The following is a 21,165-nucleotide window of genomic DNA, read 5'->3' as shown; positions in this document are numbered from 1 at the left end:
CATTTTCTGCCTGTAATTTTACTGAGAACTTGCTAATTCTGGCGTTATGGCAAAACAGAGTCAGCACTCAATGTGTGCCTTCATTTTGCATTTGCTTTTCCCATCCCAGTGGTTACTCTTCCAAACCAAAGTGCCATGTTCTCCCCAGGCACTTGGTTGCTCTACAGAGATTTTATTGGGGGGGTTTCACAAAAGCTCTTCCTTTCAGTATCATGCCTACCTGCCATCTTGCAGCAATTACTACACCTATCCTTAAAGAAATATTCCCTGTCTACTTCTTGACAAGTCCTCCCACACAGGCTTCCTCTTTCTCTCTTCTTCCTTTTACATTTGTAAATTGTCCTCTGCATGTCCAGACCTGATATGGTGTTCCCTTCCCAAAGCAAAAGAGAGGGAAGAGTTATGAATGTTGACAGGGAATAGAGATTTGTGATTACCAACTTAAACCCACGATTGTATAGATAAACTCTTCTGATCCTGCTTCCTATTCAAGTTAAATAGTCTTAAAGAAAGATGCTCTCAAATTTAGTAACAAATGATACAAGACTATATGCATATACTCTGAGTTAAGCCTATACAAATTCATAATCAATGCAGACCAGAAGTGCCAACTCAGCCTATGAAGAGCTTGCACTGAAGTTCTTAGCACTGCCTGTGGGCTGAGTCTGAGCACGTCATTCTGTATCCTCTCTCCAGAGTCACTTCTTTCTCCATAAATCCCATCTTAACTTCACAGGAGACTACTAGGATGCTGTCCCAGTAGTGCATCTGGACCCCTTGAATTCAGGTCTCAGAGCAAATTATGGAAGACTGGAAAACAAAGAAAAGAGTAAAATGTTTACTATTGTCTCTGCACGAAGTGCTGAATTTTACATAGCCTTTCCCAGAACTCTATGGATCAATGAATGCTTCAGCAGAATGGAGACAAGGTGTTCTTCAGCAAAAGAATTGCTGGCTTGCTGATCAATTGAAATTTGGTCTTGGACAAAAACATTTTTTTCCCATTGAAGACCTAATCACTCACTTTTGACTGTAAGATCAATATTTCTCTACTAGGGTTAAAAATTTGGAACTATATCTGGCAGTTCTTCCGTAAGTAAGCAGTAGCGGGAACGCACCCCAGAAATTTTCTTGGGCAGCAAAGTGATCCCCCATTTGCAATTCAGAAGAGAAAGGCTGGTAAAAGGATTTCTTTTCAGTGGAGCAAAGGAGATGAGGGAGGCTGCAAGCAGAGCAGTGACTGCAGTACCAGCAGGAGCAGATTTTCAGCCACTCTCTGCTCCCTCTCTGGAGAAGGCAGCTGTGACCATGAATAACAAACAGGAAAAACAGGCAGGTCTTTAAAAAAAAAAAAAAGAAAATAGGGCAAAGTTGGGGGGGGGGGGAAGGAGCTCAGGCCAGCTTATGTAAGGGTGAGTATAAAGGGGAGTTCCAAGACCCCTCCAGAGGTCAGGAGGAGTGGAGCAAAAGGAGGACAGGAATCTCTTCATTGAACAGCAGGTTTGAGAGGTCTGTGCTTCTTCATAACTTTATCATGGCTATTGAAAGATGAGATTTGTAATGCAACAACAAATCAGGGCTTTCTTTGTACAGGCAATGATTTCAGAGAGGATGTTGCTTTTATGTTCTTGAGTTCCTTGCTGCTGGAAAGCCCTGGGGAAGTGGTGGAATCGCTGTCACTGGAGGTTTCCAAGAAAAGGGCAAGTGTGGCACCTGGGGATGTGGCTTAGTGGGTGGGCATGGTGGTGATGGTTTGGCAGTTGGATGAGATGATCTTAGCGGTCTTTTCCAACCTTATGATTCTATGAAAGTTTTTCAACCACTTTGTTCCCAGTGCGATTTTTTTCTGTCGCGGTTCTCTTTGGGGAAGCAAATCCACAGTCATCACAGCTGACAGGCAGGATACTTCTTCTCTGAGAGAGTGTTCAGGTGCTGGAACGGGCTGCTCAGGGAGGTGGTGGAGTCACCGTCCTTGAAGGTGTTCTAGAAACGTTTAGATGTTGTACTGAGGGACATGGTTTAGTGGGAATATTGGTGAGATGTGGACAGCTGGACTGGATAATCTTAGAGGTCTTTTCCAACCCTGGTGATTCTACAATAGAGACTGTCATCTTGTTGAAGTCTAGCTTGTCAAGCACAGCATCATTCCTAAAATGATGGCAGTTCAACAAAAATAAGACTGACAAAAGGGTCCACATATAGTAATTGAGATAATGCTCATGCTCTCTACCTTAAAAAGGGCTCAGACGTGAAATGAAAACCTGTAATTAAGTCATATGAGGAAAAAATATGTTCCCAGTTGTGACAATGCATACTCTCTATAATCTTACAGTATCTTCTTTAGTATAAACGGAAAAGATAAATGTTAGAGATCTAAGAAATACACTAGTGCACGATGGATAATTGTAGGGGGATACTAATTGAATGAGCAGAAGGGATTAGCAAATTTGGTGGGATTTATATCTGAGCTTTGCACTGGGGCATAAACATGGGCTGAAATGGTGGTAAAGCCTTTGATAAGGGAATTATTGGTGCTGGGAAACGTGCCTACAGACAGCAAAAGGAGAGCGTGATTCACTGCAGGAGCTGCAGTGTGATGTGGTTATGGCCCACAAAGCAGCTGGAAGCTGGGATTACCCAGACTGCTTCCTCTGGGTGCTACAACAGCATTTGTTTCACATGTGAGGCAAAATGACTTAAGGAAAAAAAAAACAACCACAGTGGCTAAGGGTTAGATGATTTCCCATCCAGTACTTAACATCCACAATAAATACATAAGTCTGGCAGCTTATTACTGAGCAACCCTCATTAAGGACACTTTTCAGTTTTATGGAGCACAAGGTGCCTTTTGCTGAAACAGCCCAGGCTTTTGTGTTCTTCTGTGTTCTGAGAACTTCAGATGGAGCTTGCTTTTCTCTGTGCCCAGGCCTGGCCCAGGAGGATGCAGCAGGCTGGCTGTGGCCCACAGGCGTGGCGTGGCGCAGCCCAGAGCATGCTGCTAGGCCCAAACGCCTCCTGCGGGCCTGACTGCTTTGGTTCCGTGCACCTCCACTGGCGATGGGGGATGGGGGGCTAAAAAGGGAGATTGCAATCTGAGATACAGTTCTTTCTCTTCAGCATTTAGCTGAACGTGATGCATTCTTAATGCAGGAGCTGCTTCTCCCATTGCTTGGATGAATGGCTGGGCTCCATGCATTTTATAGCCATCTGGAGATGGTGCAGATGCACAGGGCTTGTTCTGTGGCCAGGTGCTCCTCAGATTCAGATGCTTTGGCAGCAAGAGGAGAAAACACGTTTAATATTTCAAGCTGTTTGTTTAGGCCTTGTTGCATGACAGCGTGCCATATGTGGCTATGCTCGGGACTGTTTTCAGACCTCATTACAGCTTAAGTAGTTAAAACTGTTCGAGTGAAAAGCGATGCTGCAGAGATGGACATTTCCAGTCCCTCCATCAGGGCTCAGATGTTGCTGACAAAACCTTCAGTTTCACCACTTCCAACAGCCCAAAGTTGTCTAAAACTTTGTTCTGTCTTTCTTGGCTTGCTTCTTGAGGTCCTCATGTAACTGAGCTCTATAGCACAAATTGGGCCTGACTGGCCCTGTAAAACTAAGACCCTAGGATGTTGTCAGTTCTATTCCCATTAGGGCCATGGGGTTTTAATTACTGACTATAATAATGGTGCTGAATGGGACCATCTATGCCGTCCCCAGTTTAATTCATCATTTCTTTGCTTAAAGAGGAAGAGGGGCCGTGCAGGGGAGTAGTTCTCTTCCAACCTAAGCCATACTATGACTCCATGCCAAATCTGGAGGTTTGCTTCCAAAGCAGAAGAAAGACCTCTGAATTCCTCCCCCCCCCCCCCCCCCCCTTTTTTTTTTTTTCTAAATAGGACTGTAGGAAGTTGAGACTAGGAGAGGTGAATTCTCTGTTACCTGGATCTGGTGACCTAATCCCTCTATTTTTCATCCTCTCCTTTCCAGCACATTTGCTTTGAAGAGGAAAGTGAGTAAACTGTTGATTTTATGGATAGGCTAAGAAGATAAAAATTGACGTATCCCACTCACTGATGTGTCACAATCACGCTGACAAGCCACAAGTTAGAGATTCTTATCCAAGAAGAAAAATATCTGATCTGACTGCAAAAACTGCAGGCACAAGGAAATCTGCATTTATTTTAGTCTGGCACAAAATGAGCAGAGTTATTTTCAGGTCCTATAATCAGTTCTTCTGCATAACAAAACATCGGTGTCCATCTTAGTCAATGTGTAACAGCAGGCTACACAAATGAGCTGGGTTGGGTTAAAGGTTGTGTATTGATCTCTAAGGTTTTCTGTGCATTGTCCAGTGTTTAAATTGCACTCGAGTCTCATTGGGTCCTTTCTGGTCTGATCTAACCATTTCGGCCTTCCCACCCATGAGGTAGCTTTGTGCAATGCCACTGGAGACATTTGGAAAGGCCCCCAACATGGGAAGGGCATAAATGCCCCCACCACCACCACGACGCGCTGCTCAGAAGGAGCCACAAGGAGCCTGCCCCAGAGGACAGGGCATCTGTGGGGGGACAGCAGCACGGACAGTAGGCACTCAAGGTGGGTTTGCTCTGAATGCCAGTTGTTCAGCTCAAGTTTTCTTCCCTTTCTGAAAAAGCTCTGTGTGGATTTATGTAGGGAAATACAGCATGTTTGCTTTGCACAGATTGGGCTGTTTAAGTGGCAGCAGTGAGAACTGCCCTCCTGCTGTTTCTGCCGGTGAGGGTTGGTGTGGTGGCTCTGAGGGGAAGCAATCTGCCAGCACCAGCTGCTGTGAGGATAAAGGCAGAGAGTGGAGGGGATAGCAGAACCAGCTACTGCTGCCAGTGTGCTGATTTAGAAGATGGGGTGGGAGTAACTACAACAGCAGAAATTCCATTTGCAAGCCAACCTGTTAGACATGTGCCTACAACTTGGGAGCGTAAATGCATGTTAACAGGCAATCGTACCTAGCAAGGTGTCTGTCTAATTACCAAGTGTCTGTTCCTCTCAGATTTTGTGTTTGTAAGAGAGTGGTGATACTGCAAAGCCGAGCATTATTAGGCATGAGACACCTGGAGATCCCTGAGCGAAATGAGTATGGTTATACCTTGTAAATCAGGCTGGGTGTCAGCTCTCAAATGGCTGGATTCAATCCCTAGCACTTCCACCCTATGCAAATTAAAGCGTTGGTGAGACAGACATTGCACTGCGTCTTCCTAAAAGTGTCAAGCTACCAGACTGGCACCACTCAAAAACTGGAGGAAGAAGGTGGAGATCAGAGCTTGGTTAGCGTTTGCTCGTTCAGTAAACTCTGCAGAGACTGGAAAGGGCATTAAGACGGTGAAAAGAGTTGAAACAAACAAGGTATGACTAGTAGTGTAAAAATGTAGCCCTGAATAACAGCGTTGTGGTCAATAAGAAGCATTATTCTTGCAGAAGAGTAAAGTCTTACACCTTTGAATTTCAACTATGTGAATCTGAAGTTGTAGACTACAAACCCAAGGAAGGTACAACAGATTTATTAGTTATCAAAAAACTGATACAGGAGAAGTGAGAATTATAAATGCAAAGAGGCTGTCGGTGTGTTTGCATATATGAGTGTATGTGGATATGTTTGAGCACACATACATGTCTGTGCCTTTCTTGTCCCCTGTATACACCTGGTCCCTTGTGCTAAAACACTGGCAATGTCCACATTCAGGAGAAGTCTCCATTTCTAGTCAGGAAAAACAAGAGCGGCAGGAAATCTTTTACTGGAGGAGAAGATTGCTTGTGCAATAGAGAAAAACTGAGTTTATCCTTCCTAACCCTGTTTTTAAGTAACAAAGGTGCTATGAAGATAAGTACTTGGTTTCAGTGGCAGCAGATTTGTGTAAGAGAGCCGTGAGGCAGTTTGTCTAGAAGCTAGGATGAATGTTTGCACTGGGCTGTGGAAACACAAAGTGCTTTGTTAGTGCCGTGCATTATGCTGACTTGACATACAGAGCAGGAGAGCTCAGTGGTGGGACCATAAGAGACCTGGTTTTCAAACCCACTTCCCCTGTAACAGCAGGCAAATCGCTTAGTCCGTCCTTGTGTCAGCAACATTTAGTGCAGCAATTTGCAGAGAGATCTCTGTCTAGGTCCCAGGAGCAATATAGCTGCGTTATTAGAATGTTTTGAAAGAACTAGCAGTCTAGTTTGCAAGCCTAGCTCATTGCGATACACAGCCCTGTTGCTTCCAGTGCTCAGTCCTCAGGACGTGACAGTGGGTAATGCAGTCAGGTCCACACTTAGCATTTCCCCATCTGAAACTGGTGGCCATTCCACCCTGGCCTTTTTGGTGAGCAGACAATGCAGGCAGCGCTAGACACCATGCTTCCTGCCTTGGTAACACACAAAGCGTGAGCACCTCACCATACAAGAGACAGTACCTATAACAGGCTGATCGGTCTTCTTTCCTCCCTGATTTTTCTTTCAGCAAACACTGTGGAAGTGGCTTTCCAACATGAAGCTGGCAGCAGGTCTTCTCTGCTTGCTCCTGTGCTTCACTGCAGTGGGTTGTGACCGGGTCTACGTCCACCCTTTCAGTTTGAATGCTATCAATGAGAGTGCCTGTGAGGAGCTGGAACGCTTGGCCCAGGAAGGAAAGAAAACATTTGTGCCTGCCTCCATTGAATCCCAAACCACACCTGCCTATGAAGAGGATGTGAAGGATGAAGTCAGGCTGGACTCCCCTAGCCTAAGTGTCCGTGGAAGGCAGAAACTGATCTATCTGAAGGACTTTGTGCACGTCCTTGGCATGCGGTTTTACAGTTTGCAGAGGGAAGCACGGCAGGGCCAAAATGTCCTCTTGTCCCCTACCAGTCTCTACGGCTCCTTGGCATCTTTCTACTTGGGTGCATCCAACCAGACAGCTGCTGATTTGCAGGGTTTGCTGGGATTTGTTCCCCCCTCCGGAGACTCCAATTGCACCTCCAGGGTGGATGGGCGCAAGCTCCTTGAAAGTCTAAGGACTATTGAAAGCCTTGTCAAAACCCAAGATGAAGAGCTGCTCTTTTCCAAGGTGTTCTGCCTCTTCTCTGCCCCTGGCATACTCTTATCCCAACAGTTTGTGCATAACTTGCTCCCCTCTGCTGATGCTTTTTACACGCGAGCTGTGGACTTCACAAACCCAAGTGAGGCAACGAAACAAATAAATGCCTTTGTGGAGGCCAAAAGCAAAGGCCAAAGCAAGCACTTACTGACAGACCTCGACCCAACTACTGACTTACTGGTTGCAGTGGATGTTCGCTTGGCAGGTAAGAGGGAGTAAGCTCTCATGTTGGAGGCAGGCTGGGTGGAGGAGTGGTTAGCTACTCTGCTTCCCAGGGTAGAAACAAGGCCAAGAGGTGAGAGGGAAGAGCTCACTTGCATGGGAACCTCGAGTGCTGCTCCATGCAGTGTCCTGTTCCTGGAGTCCTGCCCACATGCCACCTCCTCTCACCCTGCCACAAGCCAGCCAGGACAATGCAGAAGAGATGGAGGGAGGTGGCATCAGGGGACTTTTCCTAGACCAGGCAGCTAAGGATGAAGAAAGACGTGGGAAGGTGAATAATAGAGTACTGTGCATGATTTCTTACAGAAAAACAACTAAATGTCTCGAGGGGATTTTGGCAAAAGTCATCTGGAAAGTAGGTTTAAAGCAAACAAAAGCAATACCTTTCCACAGGCTAAAGGAAATATCAAGGTCAGAAAGTAAGCTGCCAGTTACGGAAGCTGGGAGAATATCCAAAACTAGAAGTAGGGCAATCTCATAATTATGTGGTGTTATTCCATTGCTGACGTGCCAGAACTCCCTCTCTACTGCGTCTTAGAGTGTAGCTGGTTTTCAGCATCCTAATGCCTGAATGCAATACCAGAGATGGCACATTTGAGGGCAATTCATGTACCAGTGACTGCATTTCAGAAAATTTGCAGCGAATCATAGGTTTCTAAGTGGGCTTCTACTTCTAGCACTGGAGCTCTGATGTTCATGAAATGCTTTTGTACCTTTTATCTTCTCGACTGCAAACTGGATTTCAGATTTCCTTTGCCTATCATGGGTGCTGTCAGAGGATGCTCTGCAATGCCCCAAATTCTCCAGAAGAGACGTGACAGACCATCACCTTTTCCTCAGTGTGAGGTATAGCATAGAGACAGCACTACAAAAATAGTTTTTGTATTGAAGACTTGGACATGGTCATAAGAACAGAATTTTCTTTCAACAGAGCAATTTTTCCTCTTCTATACAGGAAGCTTGTAATTTTATTAGCTTTGGAACACATGTTTGAAGGTCTGAATATCATTAGGTCAGCTGTGCTGCCTCCTCTCTCAAAATGATGCACTTGAGAATGCCGCATTCTCCACCTGAGGGCTGGAGAATATTGGATTAAGGATGAAATAATTAATAAGCAACTCTTTATTAACATAAACACGGGAGATGGATGGCAGCACTGGCTTGGCCATTTGGTTACGGAGGGGCAACCATGACAGCTAATGCTCGTGTTCCATGTTCTGCTTCATAGCTGTAGAATGGAAAAGAGAAAACCCATTATTTTGCTCTGAAGTACATTACACAGGTTTATGAAAGGCTTTCAAGGGCCAATTTCCTGAAATAGTCTCAACTGCTGCTCACTTGCTCACAGTTGTTTCCACATTTATAGACTTGCTGCTGAGCGGGAACTGCTATTCAGAATCCAGCAGAGAACATTAAGTGCAAATCTTACTGATTCAACTTGGTTTTTTCTTTTTCTTTTTCTTTTTTTTTTTTTGAGGTTGCAAAGATAATTACCAACCAGTGAGTGAAGATACTGCAGTTGGACTATGTGATTTAAAACCCACTGGCAGCATTTAGCAATACAGCGTACTGCTGTATGGTGACGCTCCCAAGCAGCACCCTTGCTTCACATGGCAGGCTTTCTGCATCCAGAGTCACATTAAATGCTCCAGAGGCAATCAGCTTCCTGGCACTTTGTGTCAAGCCTTTCTGGAAGCTCCTTTCATTTAACGGGAATGCAGAAACCGCCTGGAGTTAATCCAAGGTCTGTGCCCTCAGGCATTCACCCTTGCCAGAGGGCAGCGCTGCTTCAGGGAAATGGGTGAGAAACACCGGTAGGTGGTCTACTGATCACCTGCTGCCTTATAAAGAGTTGGATGCCACTTTATTTTTCCCTCCCCAAGACCAGGTTAGGTTTTTAAAAACAGTTACTATCCCAATTTGATGCATTTATCCTGAAAGTTCAGTTCTATTTATTTTCCTTTTGTTTAATTCCTTTCTGTTCTTGGCTTCTGCTCTCCTGTGCTTACGTTTGGCAAGGTTACAGACGCTGTGAAAGCGGCTCATTGCTGCTTTCAGGTGATTTCTCTTTCTCATGAGATGTGGGGGGAAAAAAACAGTGAGCAACTCATTTCTGTTATTTTGTTGTTGTTGTTGTTCAAAGAATGGCTTTGTTTGGAACAGACTTTAAAGCCTTTCCAGTTCCAACCCCCTGCCATGGTGAGGGCTGCCATCCACCACCTCAGGCTGCCCAGGGCTTTATCTGACCTGGCTGAGGGCCTCCAGGGATGGGGCACCCACAGCTTCTCTGAGCAGCTGTGCCAGCGCCTCACCTGCCTTGCAGCTGCCTCAGCTGTGTGAGGGCACTGCATGAGGGCTGCCCTGCCAGATGGGTTCAAAATATGCAGCTGTTGCGCATGGTCATCACAGCTGCTTGGAGGGATGTAGAGGAAATCCACACCTGCATCAGACCTATAAGCCATTCAGGAACTGCTTAGCAGCTTGGGTGGTAGTAAACAACTGAGCAAGCAGAAATTTCTGCCAGCTTTCTGGTCCTTTCTGGTTGCAAAAGTGGTATAAACACAGCAGTTTTAGTCACAGTCCTGATAGCATTTCAGAACCTGTGCTGTGAGTCTGCCCCAGCCTCCGCCTGATGCTACCAGGAGGCGGATTTAAGGCACGTTACACAAGCTTACAGTAGCTAAATGCAATTGTATGCACACAATCCTTATCTGACACAGTGTGTTATAAGCAAACACACACTCCAGTTATTGCAGAGGGGAGGATGAAAGAGAAGAATCAACTTAAAATTTCCTCAATCTGTTTTGTTGTTGTTGTTTTGTTTTAGCGAATGCTAAGAAAGCCTCTTGGCTGAAAGAGCCTCAGGAGTTCTGGGTTGATTCAAACAGGGCGATCTCAGTCCCCATGCTGTCAGTAACTGGGATGTTCAAGTACATGACTGACACCAGTGAGACCTTTTCTGCAACCGAAATCCCTGTTGGCAAGAACGTTCTGCTGGTGCTGCTGCAGCCCATCAACGGCAATGACCTGGACAAAGTAGAGGCCAAGCTTCCTTTGCAGTCATCAGCCTGGCTTGAAAATCTGTCCCCAAGGTACGTTTTTGGGCACCACATGACCTCCTGTAAGAATGAATGGGTGAGGCTGTGCAGCGCAGCTCTGCCTACTTCCTGCTCTCCAGCAAGGGTTGGATCCTGCCACTGAGAACGTAACATCCAGTGCAAACAGAGGTGCATAGAAACCCAGGGATGCCACACTATTAGTAGAAAAAACTTCCACTATGTGGCAATTGGATGGATCTATACAGCATGAAAGGTGTTACACCAGAGGTGTGATGACAGAAGGACAGGCACAATAGAAAGGTGCTATAAAGGAAGGGAAGAAGATTCTTATCTGTATCAGAAGACTTTAGGTTCACTGGGGAAAGCTTCACCAGGGAGGATCTCCAGTTGGACTGCCCAGTGGCAGTCAGCCCTTAAATGAGATCTAAGAGAGGTGCAGCCAGGCTCCACTCCTTCCGGTCACACAGCTGAATTGCCTTCACCTGTGCTCCCAGGGCTGACCGGGTCCTTTCCCCAGGTGCTCAATCAGTGGTTCGGGCCGCGACTCAGCAGTTACCATACACACTAGCTGCCCTAAAGCTACCCAAACACCCTGCTTTGATACCACAGAATACATCCTCATCCTTTTTTTTTTTCTTCTTCTTCTTTTTCAGAAAAATTAAATTAACTTTGCCTGAGTTCAGAATAGAAGACAGCTCTGATCTACAAGAATTTCTTGCAGATATGAAACTGCCTGCGCTGCTGGGGAAGGAAGCAGACCTCAGTAAAATCAGTGACACCCACCTCACTGTTGGAAAGGTACAGTACACATCACTGGTGTTTGACAAAATATGCCTCTTGTAGCTGTATAACTTTAGAATCATAGAGTCATAAAGGTTGGGGAAGATCACTAAAATCACCCGGTCCAACTGTCAATCCATCACCACTGTGCCCACTAAAGCCACATCCGTATGTGCCACACATGCCCTTTTCTTAAAAACCCCCAGAGATGGTGATTTCCCCACTTCCCTGGGGCATTCTGGCAGCTAGGAACTCAAGCAAGTAAAAGCAAGATCCTAAAATCACTGCCTGGAGAAAGGAAGCCTCAAGTGAAAAATAGTCAGAACCATGTGGGACGTGATCAGCAGGGGGCATTCATTTGTCAGGGAAAAGGGTACAAGGATTTCATACAACCCCAGTGTACAAGCAATTGCAGAGCTTTTTCTCATTATAGAACAAGTATTTCAATGGCTTATTTAACATCCGTGACCCTGCCTTGTGCTGGTTACGGCTGATCCAAGTTACTGATTATTGCATGTGCTTTTTTATCTACTTGTATCTCTACCATGATCCCAATGACTCACACCTTTTGCATTACAGATAATGAATAAAGCCTTTTTCAAACTGAGCAGTGATGCAACACATCAACCAGAAGACGCCACAGCGCAGGAAGAAGATTCGGTGCCCCAGGAAGTAATGCTGAACAAACCTTTTCTTTTAGCAGTTTTTGAAGCAAAGTCAAGGGCAATGCTTTTCCTTGGTAGAGTAACAAACCCACTGCAGGAGGTTTAAACGCAAGCACCGAGGAAGAGGGGAGAAGAAAAAGGATGCACATTTCCCATCACCTTTTTGTACTCGTAGGCTGTTTTTATGATCACGTTGAGTGCTCTACCTTGCTTGGAGATCCAGAGGGAAGCGTTTGAAATACAGCTTTTTAAAAGCTAAAAAATTACAACATCCCATCTTTATCTGGTTCATGCAAAGTGACAAAGTCCTCCACCCAGTTCCCTTTTTTCCTTCTCCCCATCTTGTCTTCCTTCTGCCCCACCATTTTTCAAGGCAGTGGGGATAAAACAGTAATCAGCAAGCTAACTTACAATGTTATTTTATAAGTGCAAGTGCCATTTATGAGAGAAAGGTAGGAAAAAGGATCTCATCATTCCTTGAGGAATCACCTTTTAGTTTGATCAGTTTTGCAAGAGCCACCTCTCCAATTTTTCAAATTATCCACAGAGGTTTCGAGCTTGATCAGCAGTATTTGCCTTTAAAACGCTGCCAACAGCACGAGAAGGCTTTACTTGTCCCACTGAGACAAGATTTTTGCCTTGGAAGCAAAAACACATTTATAGGAAGTTTCTTCTTTCTGCAGCCCAGATGGACATTTATTTCCTAACTCCATGGAAAAACTAAAAATAGGGCTGGTGGTGTTAATAAACTGCTGCAGAGGAATGCTCATAGCTTGACAGCTAATACAATTCCATTACTTAGAATATTTACTGATCTGAGGGGCATTTATTAGAGTCTTCTCGTGGGAAAAAAAGAACATTACTACTTAGAGCTCAGATCTGTAAGCCTTAACACATCCAAACTGTATTTTCTTTAAAAAAAAAAAGCCTATACTAATGGTGGGTGTGCTGCTAGATGTGAATAAAATGGTTCTAACAGTCCAGTCCAAATTTCAGCAGTCACAGAAGCTGGAAACATTAAACTGGAACAGGTTATTAGACTTGAATACTGAATGAGGAAGAGAGAATCTGGGAGTGAAATCTTAGTACTGCAAAAGCCTGCAAGAGCTTTTCCCTTTGATTTCATTGGCACACAGACTTCTACCCAACGTTTCTAGATGTGCCTCAGGAGCTGATGGCATTCAGAGAGCAACTGCAAACCTCTTTGCAGTACGATACCAGATAGATTCTGCAGAGAGCAGTATCTTACTGTCATCCACAGTGGTACAAATGTCTATCTTATCCAAAACCACTCATGTCAGCAGCTACAGAGTGCTACGGATATACGATGGATTCTTCTATCTTAATAAAAAAGACATGTCAATAACACAAGTCACTCTTGTGAATACTAGGATTTCAAATGCTATAATATCCATGCATTTATCTGATTATACTGTATGTATTCCAGATGCTTTAGCATATAAATACTGTGCTTGCATTATACACAGCAGCAATTAACTATGAGCTTGTAGAACAAGAAAGCTGCAAATAAAGCCACCTTCTAATTGCTTTGCCACAGTTCAGTTGGGTTTATGCCCATAACAACTCGATCTCTTGTTCCAACTTTTGAAATTTGTTCTAAATCAGATTTATGTTTTACAAGACAGTAAGTTGCAAATTACAGCCAGTGATAGAGCTGTAAGCATGAAAGATGGCTTCCAAGTACTCATAAAGGCTCTACTAAGTTATTCCACTTGTTCACTGAAGCCAGAAGGTAGAATTGACCACAAATGAAATTGCAGACCACAAAAGTTTCCACTTTGACCATGAAGATGGAATGTAACGTAAGGGAGCCTCTGGCAATGATGCCCCTAAGTTCTGGGACAAAACACCATTATTTGTAGTTGAGGACTACAAGATACTGAAGGACTCCATGTACTCCTCAGTATTACAGAAAAAAGAAGCAAGGGAAACACTGGCAGCAGAAAGCACTTGTCCATTGACATCCTGAGGATGAAAAGGAAGGAAGAGTGTAGATGCATCCAGCTGGATGCCTAACTATGAGTCCAAATGGGATGTATCCTAGGGAACTCAAAGCTGGCTGATGTTATTGTGAGACCTATTTTTCAATTGTCTTGTGCATCTGGAGGGGTCTCAGCTGACTGGGGGCTGGCAAATGCAGTCCCAGGTTTCAAGAAGTACAAAAAAGAAGAGCCTGGTAATTACAAGCCAGAAAATTATTCTGGGAGTTATGAAAGAACATCCAAAAGACAATGCAGTCTTTGTTCACAATCAACATGGAGTCATGAGAAATTTCTGTTTAACGAACTTAAATCTCCTTTTATGACAAAATTACCTACTCAGTTGACCAAAGGAGGCCAGTTGATGTAATCTTCTTGTATTCCATCAAAGCTGGAATAGTGTTTCTCACAGCTTCCAAATGGACAAGACGTCAAGCACACAGCTAGATAAAAATATAATATGATGAGTGAACAATTGGTTGGCAGGTTGGGCTCAAAGAGTGATAGTAGATGGGGTTCCATCAGACTAGTGCCCAGTCACTGTTAAGGTTCTGCAGGGCTCTGTCTTAGGTCTAACTCTCTTCAGTGTTTTCATCAATTACTTGGATAGAGGACTTGAAGGCATACTAAGCAAGTTTGAGGACAACACTAAATTGGGAGGAGCTGCTGACTCCTGCAAAGCCTGGCAGAGACATCCTGACAAACTAGAGAGCTGGACAATCACCAGCTGCATTAAGTTGAACAAGAACAAGCTCCCAGTTCTGCACCTGGGATTGGGCAAACCCTGGTATCTGTACAGACTAAGGGAGGAGAGGCTGGAGAGCAGCCCCGTGGAAAGGGATCTGGGGGTTCTACTTGAAAGAGAGAAGTTCTGGAGTCTGTGCTACAGTATGAAGAAGATAAGTTGTATGTACCCCTTTTCTTGAATATTTACATGCTGAAAAACATGGCATCTGTTCACTTTCCCAACAACATTATTCCATTGAGACTTGTTCTGACATCAATTTGATGTCTAAAATTCTTACCACATATTACTCTTCACTCTGTATAGCTGATGAAGTCCTAACAGAAAAGTGGATGTGTTATTCTTTTTTCTTTTTCACCTCCTCAGTTAATGATTTTCTTGCCATCTAAGCTGAAGCTATAAGAACTTCAGCACAGGCAGCAAAGCAGATGTCAATAAGAGCTCAGACAGACTTCCAAACCCACGAGGGAGTTTGCCAAGCTAACAGTTTAAAAAGCTCTCACTCTCTTTATAAAATGAAACATATTAGGACAGATTTTCTCCTGGCAGTATTCACACTGTATCTTATATAACTGCATACTGAACACTACCGAAAAACAGTGAAAACTTCTAGGTCTGCCACTTCTCACTAACTGTTCTGTTACTGCCACATATATTCTTCCCAGCCTTCTGTTTGTCCCATCAGAATATGGATGCAAAAATCCCACTGAAACTTAGGAAACACGGTCTCCCCAGTCACAATGAAATCTTCTACCACATATGCAATAATGTACACAACAGGTATCCTAAGCACCATTCAAACACTGAGCTCTCAGCTGTAGTTTACATCAACAGCGTAGTGAATGAGCTCCTAAAATCATGCTCTAGCAGATGGGAGATCTGGAGAAAGAAAACAAAGGCATCCTTCATCACTGAGCTCTGCCTACAATTATGCATAAAGTCTCAAATGCATCTCCTACTCATCTCAGACTGTGTTACCTATTCTTCACATAAAAAAGCGTCAGAAGGCAAATCACCCTGGGTTTGAGGAAGCCCTTTTTTAACCATTTTAACCATTTAAACCCTATTAACACTTTTAAAATTCCCAACTATGCAGTGATACACTTTGTACTGAGGTAGCTAGGTTTCAAAGCTCAAGAATTCCACAGGTATTTAGGCAAAATGTTCCTCTCAAAAGAAAATATAATGCAAATTGATCTATACCAACTCCAAATAAATCCTAGCTTAGTATATTCAGTTCTAGTTTGAAGATTATGCAGGAAGCAATAGCCAGAAAGTTAGGTACTGGCATTACAGATGACTTTTTAATTATACAGTACTTTAGGAGCTTTCTGTATGGAGCACTTCTCACCAACAAGGTCCATGAAAAATATCTGTAAGATACAAACATCTGAAATCCTAACAAGAGCTAACCATGACCCACGATGAGGGAAAGCTGATAAATGCAAAGCAACAGCAATGAAGAGCAGACTGGTATTCCTGTGAACAATTTCATTATTTCAGCAAGAGCTGTTCCTTTGGAAGATTTAGACAGCCAGCAATATATTTGATTCAAAAAACATATGGGACATGAGAGTTAGGAAGACAATTTATTACGTACTATTTTCATCATATAAGTTCACTCTTCTACACAATAAGATTTACAAGAAAAATAATGGAAACATTTTCTTCATCTTTTCACTTCTACAGTAAGAAGTTTAGAACTTAGGACTGCTTTCCATATAATGGAAAACTATTGGTAAACTCTCAGTCTTTTTGGTGAAACAAACAGAAAATGCACCGATTGGTTGCTTGAGAAGCAATAGGAAGCACTTCCTTGCTACTTATTTGGTAAAATAATGAACAGTTACATTCTTCTTCATCATCAGTCACATGTTCTCAAAAACACCTAGGATTGTTCTGCTGTAGCCTGATCCTTGGCAGTCAGAACAAGCTCTGTAAGGGCTGAAAAGCTTTTTATGTTGTTTGTTTCCAGTCCCATCTTTCGTATCTAAAAAGAAAGAAAAGAAACATTGATTTTCTTTAAAACAACAAAAGCTCATGTTCTTAAAACAACTGAGAAAGCATATGTTTTATATTACATTAATGCATGGTAAAAAACCCTAAACTGCATACAGTGCAACATGTGGAAAGAAAACTATATAAAACTTTGCTCAGTTAAGTCTTCCCAGTTAGCTCTATGTCACAGAGTAAAACATTTAACCATCCTCTTGTAACTAAAGCCAGTTGGAAGTTTTCCAGTGAAACAGTCAAAAAGAGAAACTTGGCTGTAACTATGCTTTTAACACACTGAATTCAACTAAGTTTTTCTCAAATCCCAAATCAGTTTGTCTGTATTAAAAGCTTTGCCCAGAACAGATACATCCAACAACAACCAACAGTGTGATAAATGAAAGCATTCCAATAATGTGTAAGAGCCTATGGTTCTAGCATAGAACTTCCTGTTGGGTGAAAACTCTACAGAAAGGCTGCTACAAGTAATTTCTTATCTAGGAAATTATTACTCTAACAGTTAGAAAAACACAACAATGATAAATCTGAAAGCGCACTGAAATCTAAATATACTGGTAATGAAATGATCCTGAAAAGGTGTTTGTTGCTGCAAGTCCAAATTTGGTCCAAATGTACCAAATCAGCTCCTAAATGATTATGAATAATCTAACCCAGTTCAACATAAAATCACACTGCAGTACTGTTATTGCACGTAATAGGAATACCAAAACCAAGAACCCAACTCATGCTCCTAGCTAAAAACTGCCAAATGGTATTTCCTGTTAATAATTTCCACACCTCCACCTAATCACTTTCCTTTCTGTTAAGCCTCAGAAATAAGAAAAGCCTCAACTTACACACAGGGCAAATGTATCTGCCTGTTATAATGCAGCCGCAGCACGTGCTCATAAACAAGACTGATGACAACTGCTTGGCAACTAATGGTATGGACCTACACTTAGAAGTTTGTATCTGCATATTACATACAGAAATGATGACTACAAATCAGTGTTTATGCAGTTTGATACAGCCACTACATACATTTCCTGGTCTGTTTTCTTCCACTTGTTTTTACTTTGTTAATTAAGGTTTCATATTTGGCATTGCAAAGACCTTATTATGATGTAACACAGCAAATAAGAAATCCTCAAAGCTCTTGTATGTAAACCCTTTGCTATGCATTAAGGCAAGGCTGGAAGTACCAGAGAGAAGGTAAACAACAGCCGAAGCCATAAAGTGGTTTCTATCAGATCAGAGGAAAAAATTCCCTGATTAATCCACTAAATATTTCAACTTCTGAGTACTAAGCAATACTTGAATTTGGAACACCAAGAAATACAAGCTTCTTCATTTATGTAAGAAATCACAGGAAAGCATGCATTGATGAGGATGACTCTACATTCACTCAGGTTTCAAATCACCTGCATTACACAGATGTAAAAGCCAATCAAACGAAATGTATACAAAGTTTCACGTTCAAAAAATGAAGCTGTACTTTCCTCCTGTACCTCGCTCCCTTCCCAAAACCAGTAATAGCAGCAAACAGATGTTTTCTCTTTCAACTTACTTGCTCTCCAAAATACTCGACGTCTAGAGCCAGCTGCAGTCGGATTTTATCATCATCACTCATACCCCCATTTGTACCAACGGGGTTCAAAGCTGCAGTCCTTCTGGCCTGCTTCAGCCTTTTTAAGCTCTCTTCCATTTTCTTAACGGAACTCAACACATCTGATACAGTTTCATAATACCTGAAAAAAAAAAAAAAAAAAAAAAAGAAAAATTAACGAGAACAAAACTTGTACTTTTATAGAAAAACCCACTTTTTGCACAGAAGGTTTCGTATGGCTCTCTTACTTTTGTGCGCTTTCAGAGAGAGCGCCTTCCAACCACTGATGGATCATGGGCTGTTTCAGTATATTTCTGTACTCATTCTGCAGTCGGTAGAAGGGCTTAAGAGCGCTGTCAACATAAGATGAAGCTTTAGTTGGCACTTCCTGGGAGATGACAAGGAAAGAAGGTGGGAAAAATAACCTGTAATTTATCTACTGATAAGACAGACTCCAATTACAGCATGTATGTAGAATGCTAAGGGCGTATGTAAGCCAAGAAACAGATACCTAGTCATGCCCAATCAAGAAAGAGGTCATCATACGCAGGAAAGACACTATGACAAAATCATTCAGCAGTGTTCCTCTATGGAATATACTATGGAACAACATCCAAAACGACCAAAGCTTTTGAGGATGCATCCCCAGCTACTCATATTATAAGGGTGCTTCCTACTCACACTGACCTCAAGAAAAGCTGAACAGGCTCAGTATATACCACATACTTTCATTAGAATAGCTACTATCTTGTACTATATTTCACTAAACTGAAAACATTGCTCCTTCAATTCTTATACCGCCCTATTACCTCAGCATATTTTTCAGAAGAATGCTTTTGGGCTAACCCTAATATCCATCCCTTTACTACCTTATTCTGAGCTAGTCTTGGATGCAGAATGCTTCACCTCTGCAGGGCTGATCCATCCAAGAGCTTGGACAAGCCTCACGCATTGCAGAGAAAGCAAACACACACAGGATACACATACAGTGTACACCTGAAATACCCATTACTCAAGTTTTCTTACATTGCCATTTTCTTACATGAGACCAAGCTAGCCACAAGAACAACCACACAGCCTGGCAAAAACAAAATCTCAGTAATAAAACAAGCCAATATCTGATTCTGAGATTTTTGGTAACATATTTGTGAATTAGCTTTTATTAACTTCTCACCAAAACAATATTAATTTTTTGGCCATTCTCATTTATTCTTTCTGTGCAATACACTTCCTGAATCAAACCTAAGAAATTAGCTCACTGCCAAAAAGTTTATTGACACAGTAGTCAGAAATATCACCTCCTGCCACTTACTCCAAAAGAAGCCTGCGGCTCAGTAGCAGTTCATCCTCTGATTCATGCTATGACATGAGGGAAACATTTACTCTTATTAACCCTTTTTTGTTTGCCTAATAGTTCTACTTCTTGCCTTTCCTTCCATCACAAGCCTGTATTCTCGTTGTTACCTCACCTAAAATTTCAAAAATCATCAAATCATTAAGGTTGGAAGTGACCACTAAAAGCACCTAGTCCAACCATCAGCCTGTCCCCACCATGCCCACTAACCACATCCCTCAGTGCCACATCACCGTGTTTCCTGAACACCTCCAGGAACAGTGACTCCATCACCCTTGGCAGCCCATTTCACCGCCTCATCACTCTTTCAGAGAAAAAATTTTTCCTAATATCCAACCTGAATCTCCTCTGCTGCAGCACAAACCCACCACCTCTTGTCCTACTCTACCTGGGAGAAGACATCATCACCCACATCAATACAGCCTCCTTTCAGGTAGTTGTAGAGAGCTCAGGAAGACATTCAGCCTCTTCTCCCTTGGCTCCCCCTCTTTTCTAAGAGGTAAATGGTAATCACTAAATCATCTAAAGTTATAAAATAGTTTCGTTGACTGCTAAACAGATACGGACAGTCCTGGAGCAAATTATAAATGCACTGCTCAGTTAGCATTCCTCACACAAAACTCCCCTGAGATCTATCTTTAAATCTGCAATCAGCACTGACCTTATTGGTTCTCCTATATAATCTTGGAATTTCCAGTGCACTCTTCAGGTAAGTGAAAGAGGACTCACTGAGATCCTGGATAATCCTGTTATTCAAGGTAGGTATGCAGGCTGATAAAGAAGTCTTTGAGTCTTCCAAGGCTCCTAGTGAAATAAAAGTACTAAAGTTTAAGATGAGCTACCCTGCCCAATCACAATACAAATCAGCATCATCCCCATCTCACTGTCCTAGATGGCTGCTCCTGGTGTCAAATACAGGATAGTTAATAAATACATACATATTTATGTATGCCATTTATAAGACATCTCCACTAACATCAGCCATTCCTCAGCCAGAAAAATGGATACACAGCAGAAACAAACAACAAAAAAAGGCAAAGTGACATTCTCCAGGTTCATATATATATATTTTTTCAGCATTATCAATGTAGCAAGGGGCTTGAATCAAAAGGCTCAGATCTACCAAGGAAACTAGGGCCATAAAATTCTTTTCCACAGTACTTAAATTCCCCAGGGAGTAACTGGAACATGCCTAATGCACACTTGCAATTGTCAGGAGACCATCTACTGAGTTGCAATGTACACAAGCTCCTACCTCTCTTATAGACTTGATATTTTACTTTCAACTGGATAATGCAAATCATCTCCTTTACTCTTCTCTGTTTTCCTTACTGCAAGAGTTTAAAGATTTGATATTGATCATCCAGACTGAGGTTCCTTGCTTCATGGAGAACCATCTTAATTACTAGACAAGTTCTTTCCCAAGAAACTACTTTAGACTCAGTAAATTTTAATCAAAATGTTTTCTAGACTTCACAGTTCCATTTAAGGCAGTTTCTATCTCTCAGACTCACAGAACAGTTCAGGTCAAAAACAGGCACCATTACATAAACAAACAAAAACACTCCTATTTTCATTGTAAACAATAAAACTGTATAAAAGCTGATATGGTTTGGTTAGCAGAGGCACTTGGGAAAAGGGGGAAAGACTGAATT

General features: G+C 42.6%; 2 protein-coding genes across 6 annotated transcripts in view; one reads left to right on the top strand and one right to left on the bottom strand.

Moving 5' to 3' along the window:
• The first annotated feature begins 1,449 nt into the window (after positions 1 to 1,449).
• Positions 1,450 to 13,366, top strand: AGT (angiotensinogen). Of its 3 annotated transcripts, NM_001398464.1 has the most exons (7): positions 1,450 to 1,509; positions 1,594 to 1,700; positions 4,425 to 4,590; positions 6,473 to 7,292; positions 10,137 to 10,401; positions 11,022 to 11,166; positions 11,728 to 13,366. In NM_001398464.1, exons 4-7 carry the CDS (start codon positions 6,500 to 6,502, stop codon positions 11,917 to 11,919), a joined length of 1,395 nt encoding a protein of 464 aa, NP_001385393.1. In that variant the 5' UTR covers positions 1,450 to 1,509; positions 1,594 to 1,700; positions 4,425 to 4,590; positions 6,473 to 6,499; the 3' UTR covers positions 11,920 to 13,366. The 3 variants fall into 3 exon arrangements, with proteins under 3 accessions (NP_001385393.1, NP_001385392.1, NP_001383320.2); NM_001398463.1 differs by lacking the exon at positions 1,594 to 1,700; NM_001396391.2 differs by lacking the exons at positions 1,594 to 1,700; positions 4,425 to 4,590.
• A 2,762-nt stretch (positions 13,367 to 16,128) lies between these two features.
• The window catches only part of COG2 (component of oligomeric golgi complex 2), a 29,176-nt gene continuing 24,139 nt past the window's right edge, over positions 16,129 to 21,165 (bottom strand). For 2 of the 3 annotated variants that reach the window (XM_419583.8, XM_004935490.4), the window contains 4 exons: positions 20,172 to 20,314; positions 18,405 to 18,544; positions 18,118 to 18,298; positions 16,129 to 16,548 (listed from right to left, as the gene is read on the bottom strand). In XM_419583.8, the coding sequence (XP_419583.3) occupies positions 16,447 to 16,548; positions 18,118 to 18,298; positions 18,405 to 18,544; positions 20,172 to 20,314 (566 nt within the window). In that variant the 3' untranslated portion in view covers positions 16,129 to 16,446. Of the gene's footprint in view, positions 16,549 to 18,117; positions 18,299 to 18,404; positions 18,545 to 20,171; positions 20,315 to 21,165 lie in introns of those variants that run through there. The other variant, XR_005858211.2, reaches the window with a different exon arrangement.

This window comes from Gallus gallus, chromosome 3, assembly GCF_016699485.2.
Source record: "Gallus gallus isolate bGalGal1 chromosome 3, bGalGal1.mat.broiler.GRCg7b, whole genome shotgun sequence".
Classification (NCBI taxonomy): Eukaryota; Metazoa; Chordata; class Aves; order Galliformes; family Phasianidae; genus Gallus; species Gallus gallus.
The sequence above is the reverse complement of the archived record's forward strand: the minus strand, read 5'-3'. Positions and strand labels throughout refer to the sequence as shown.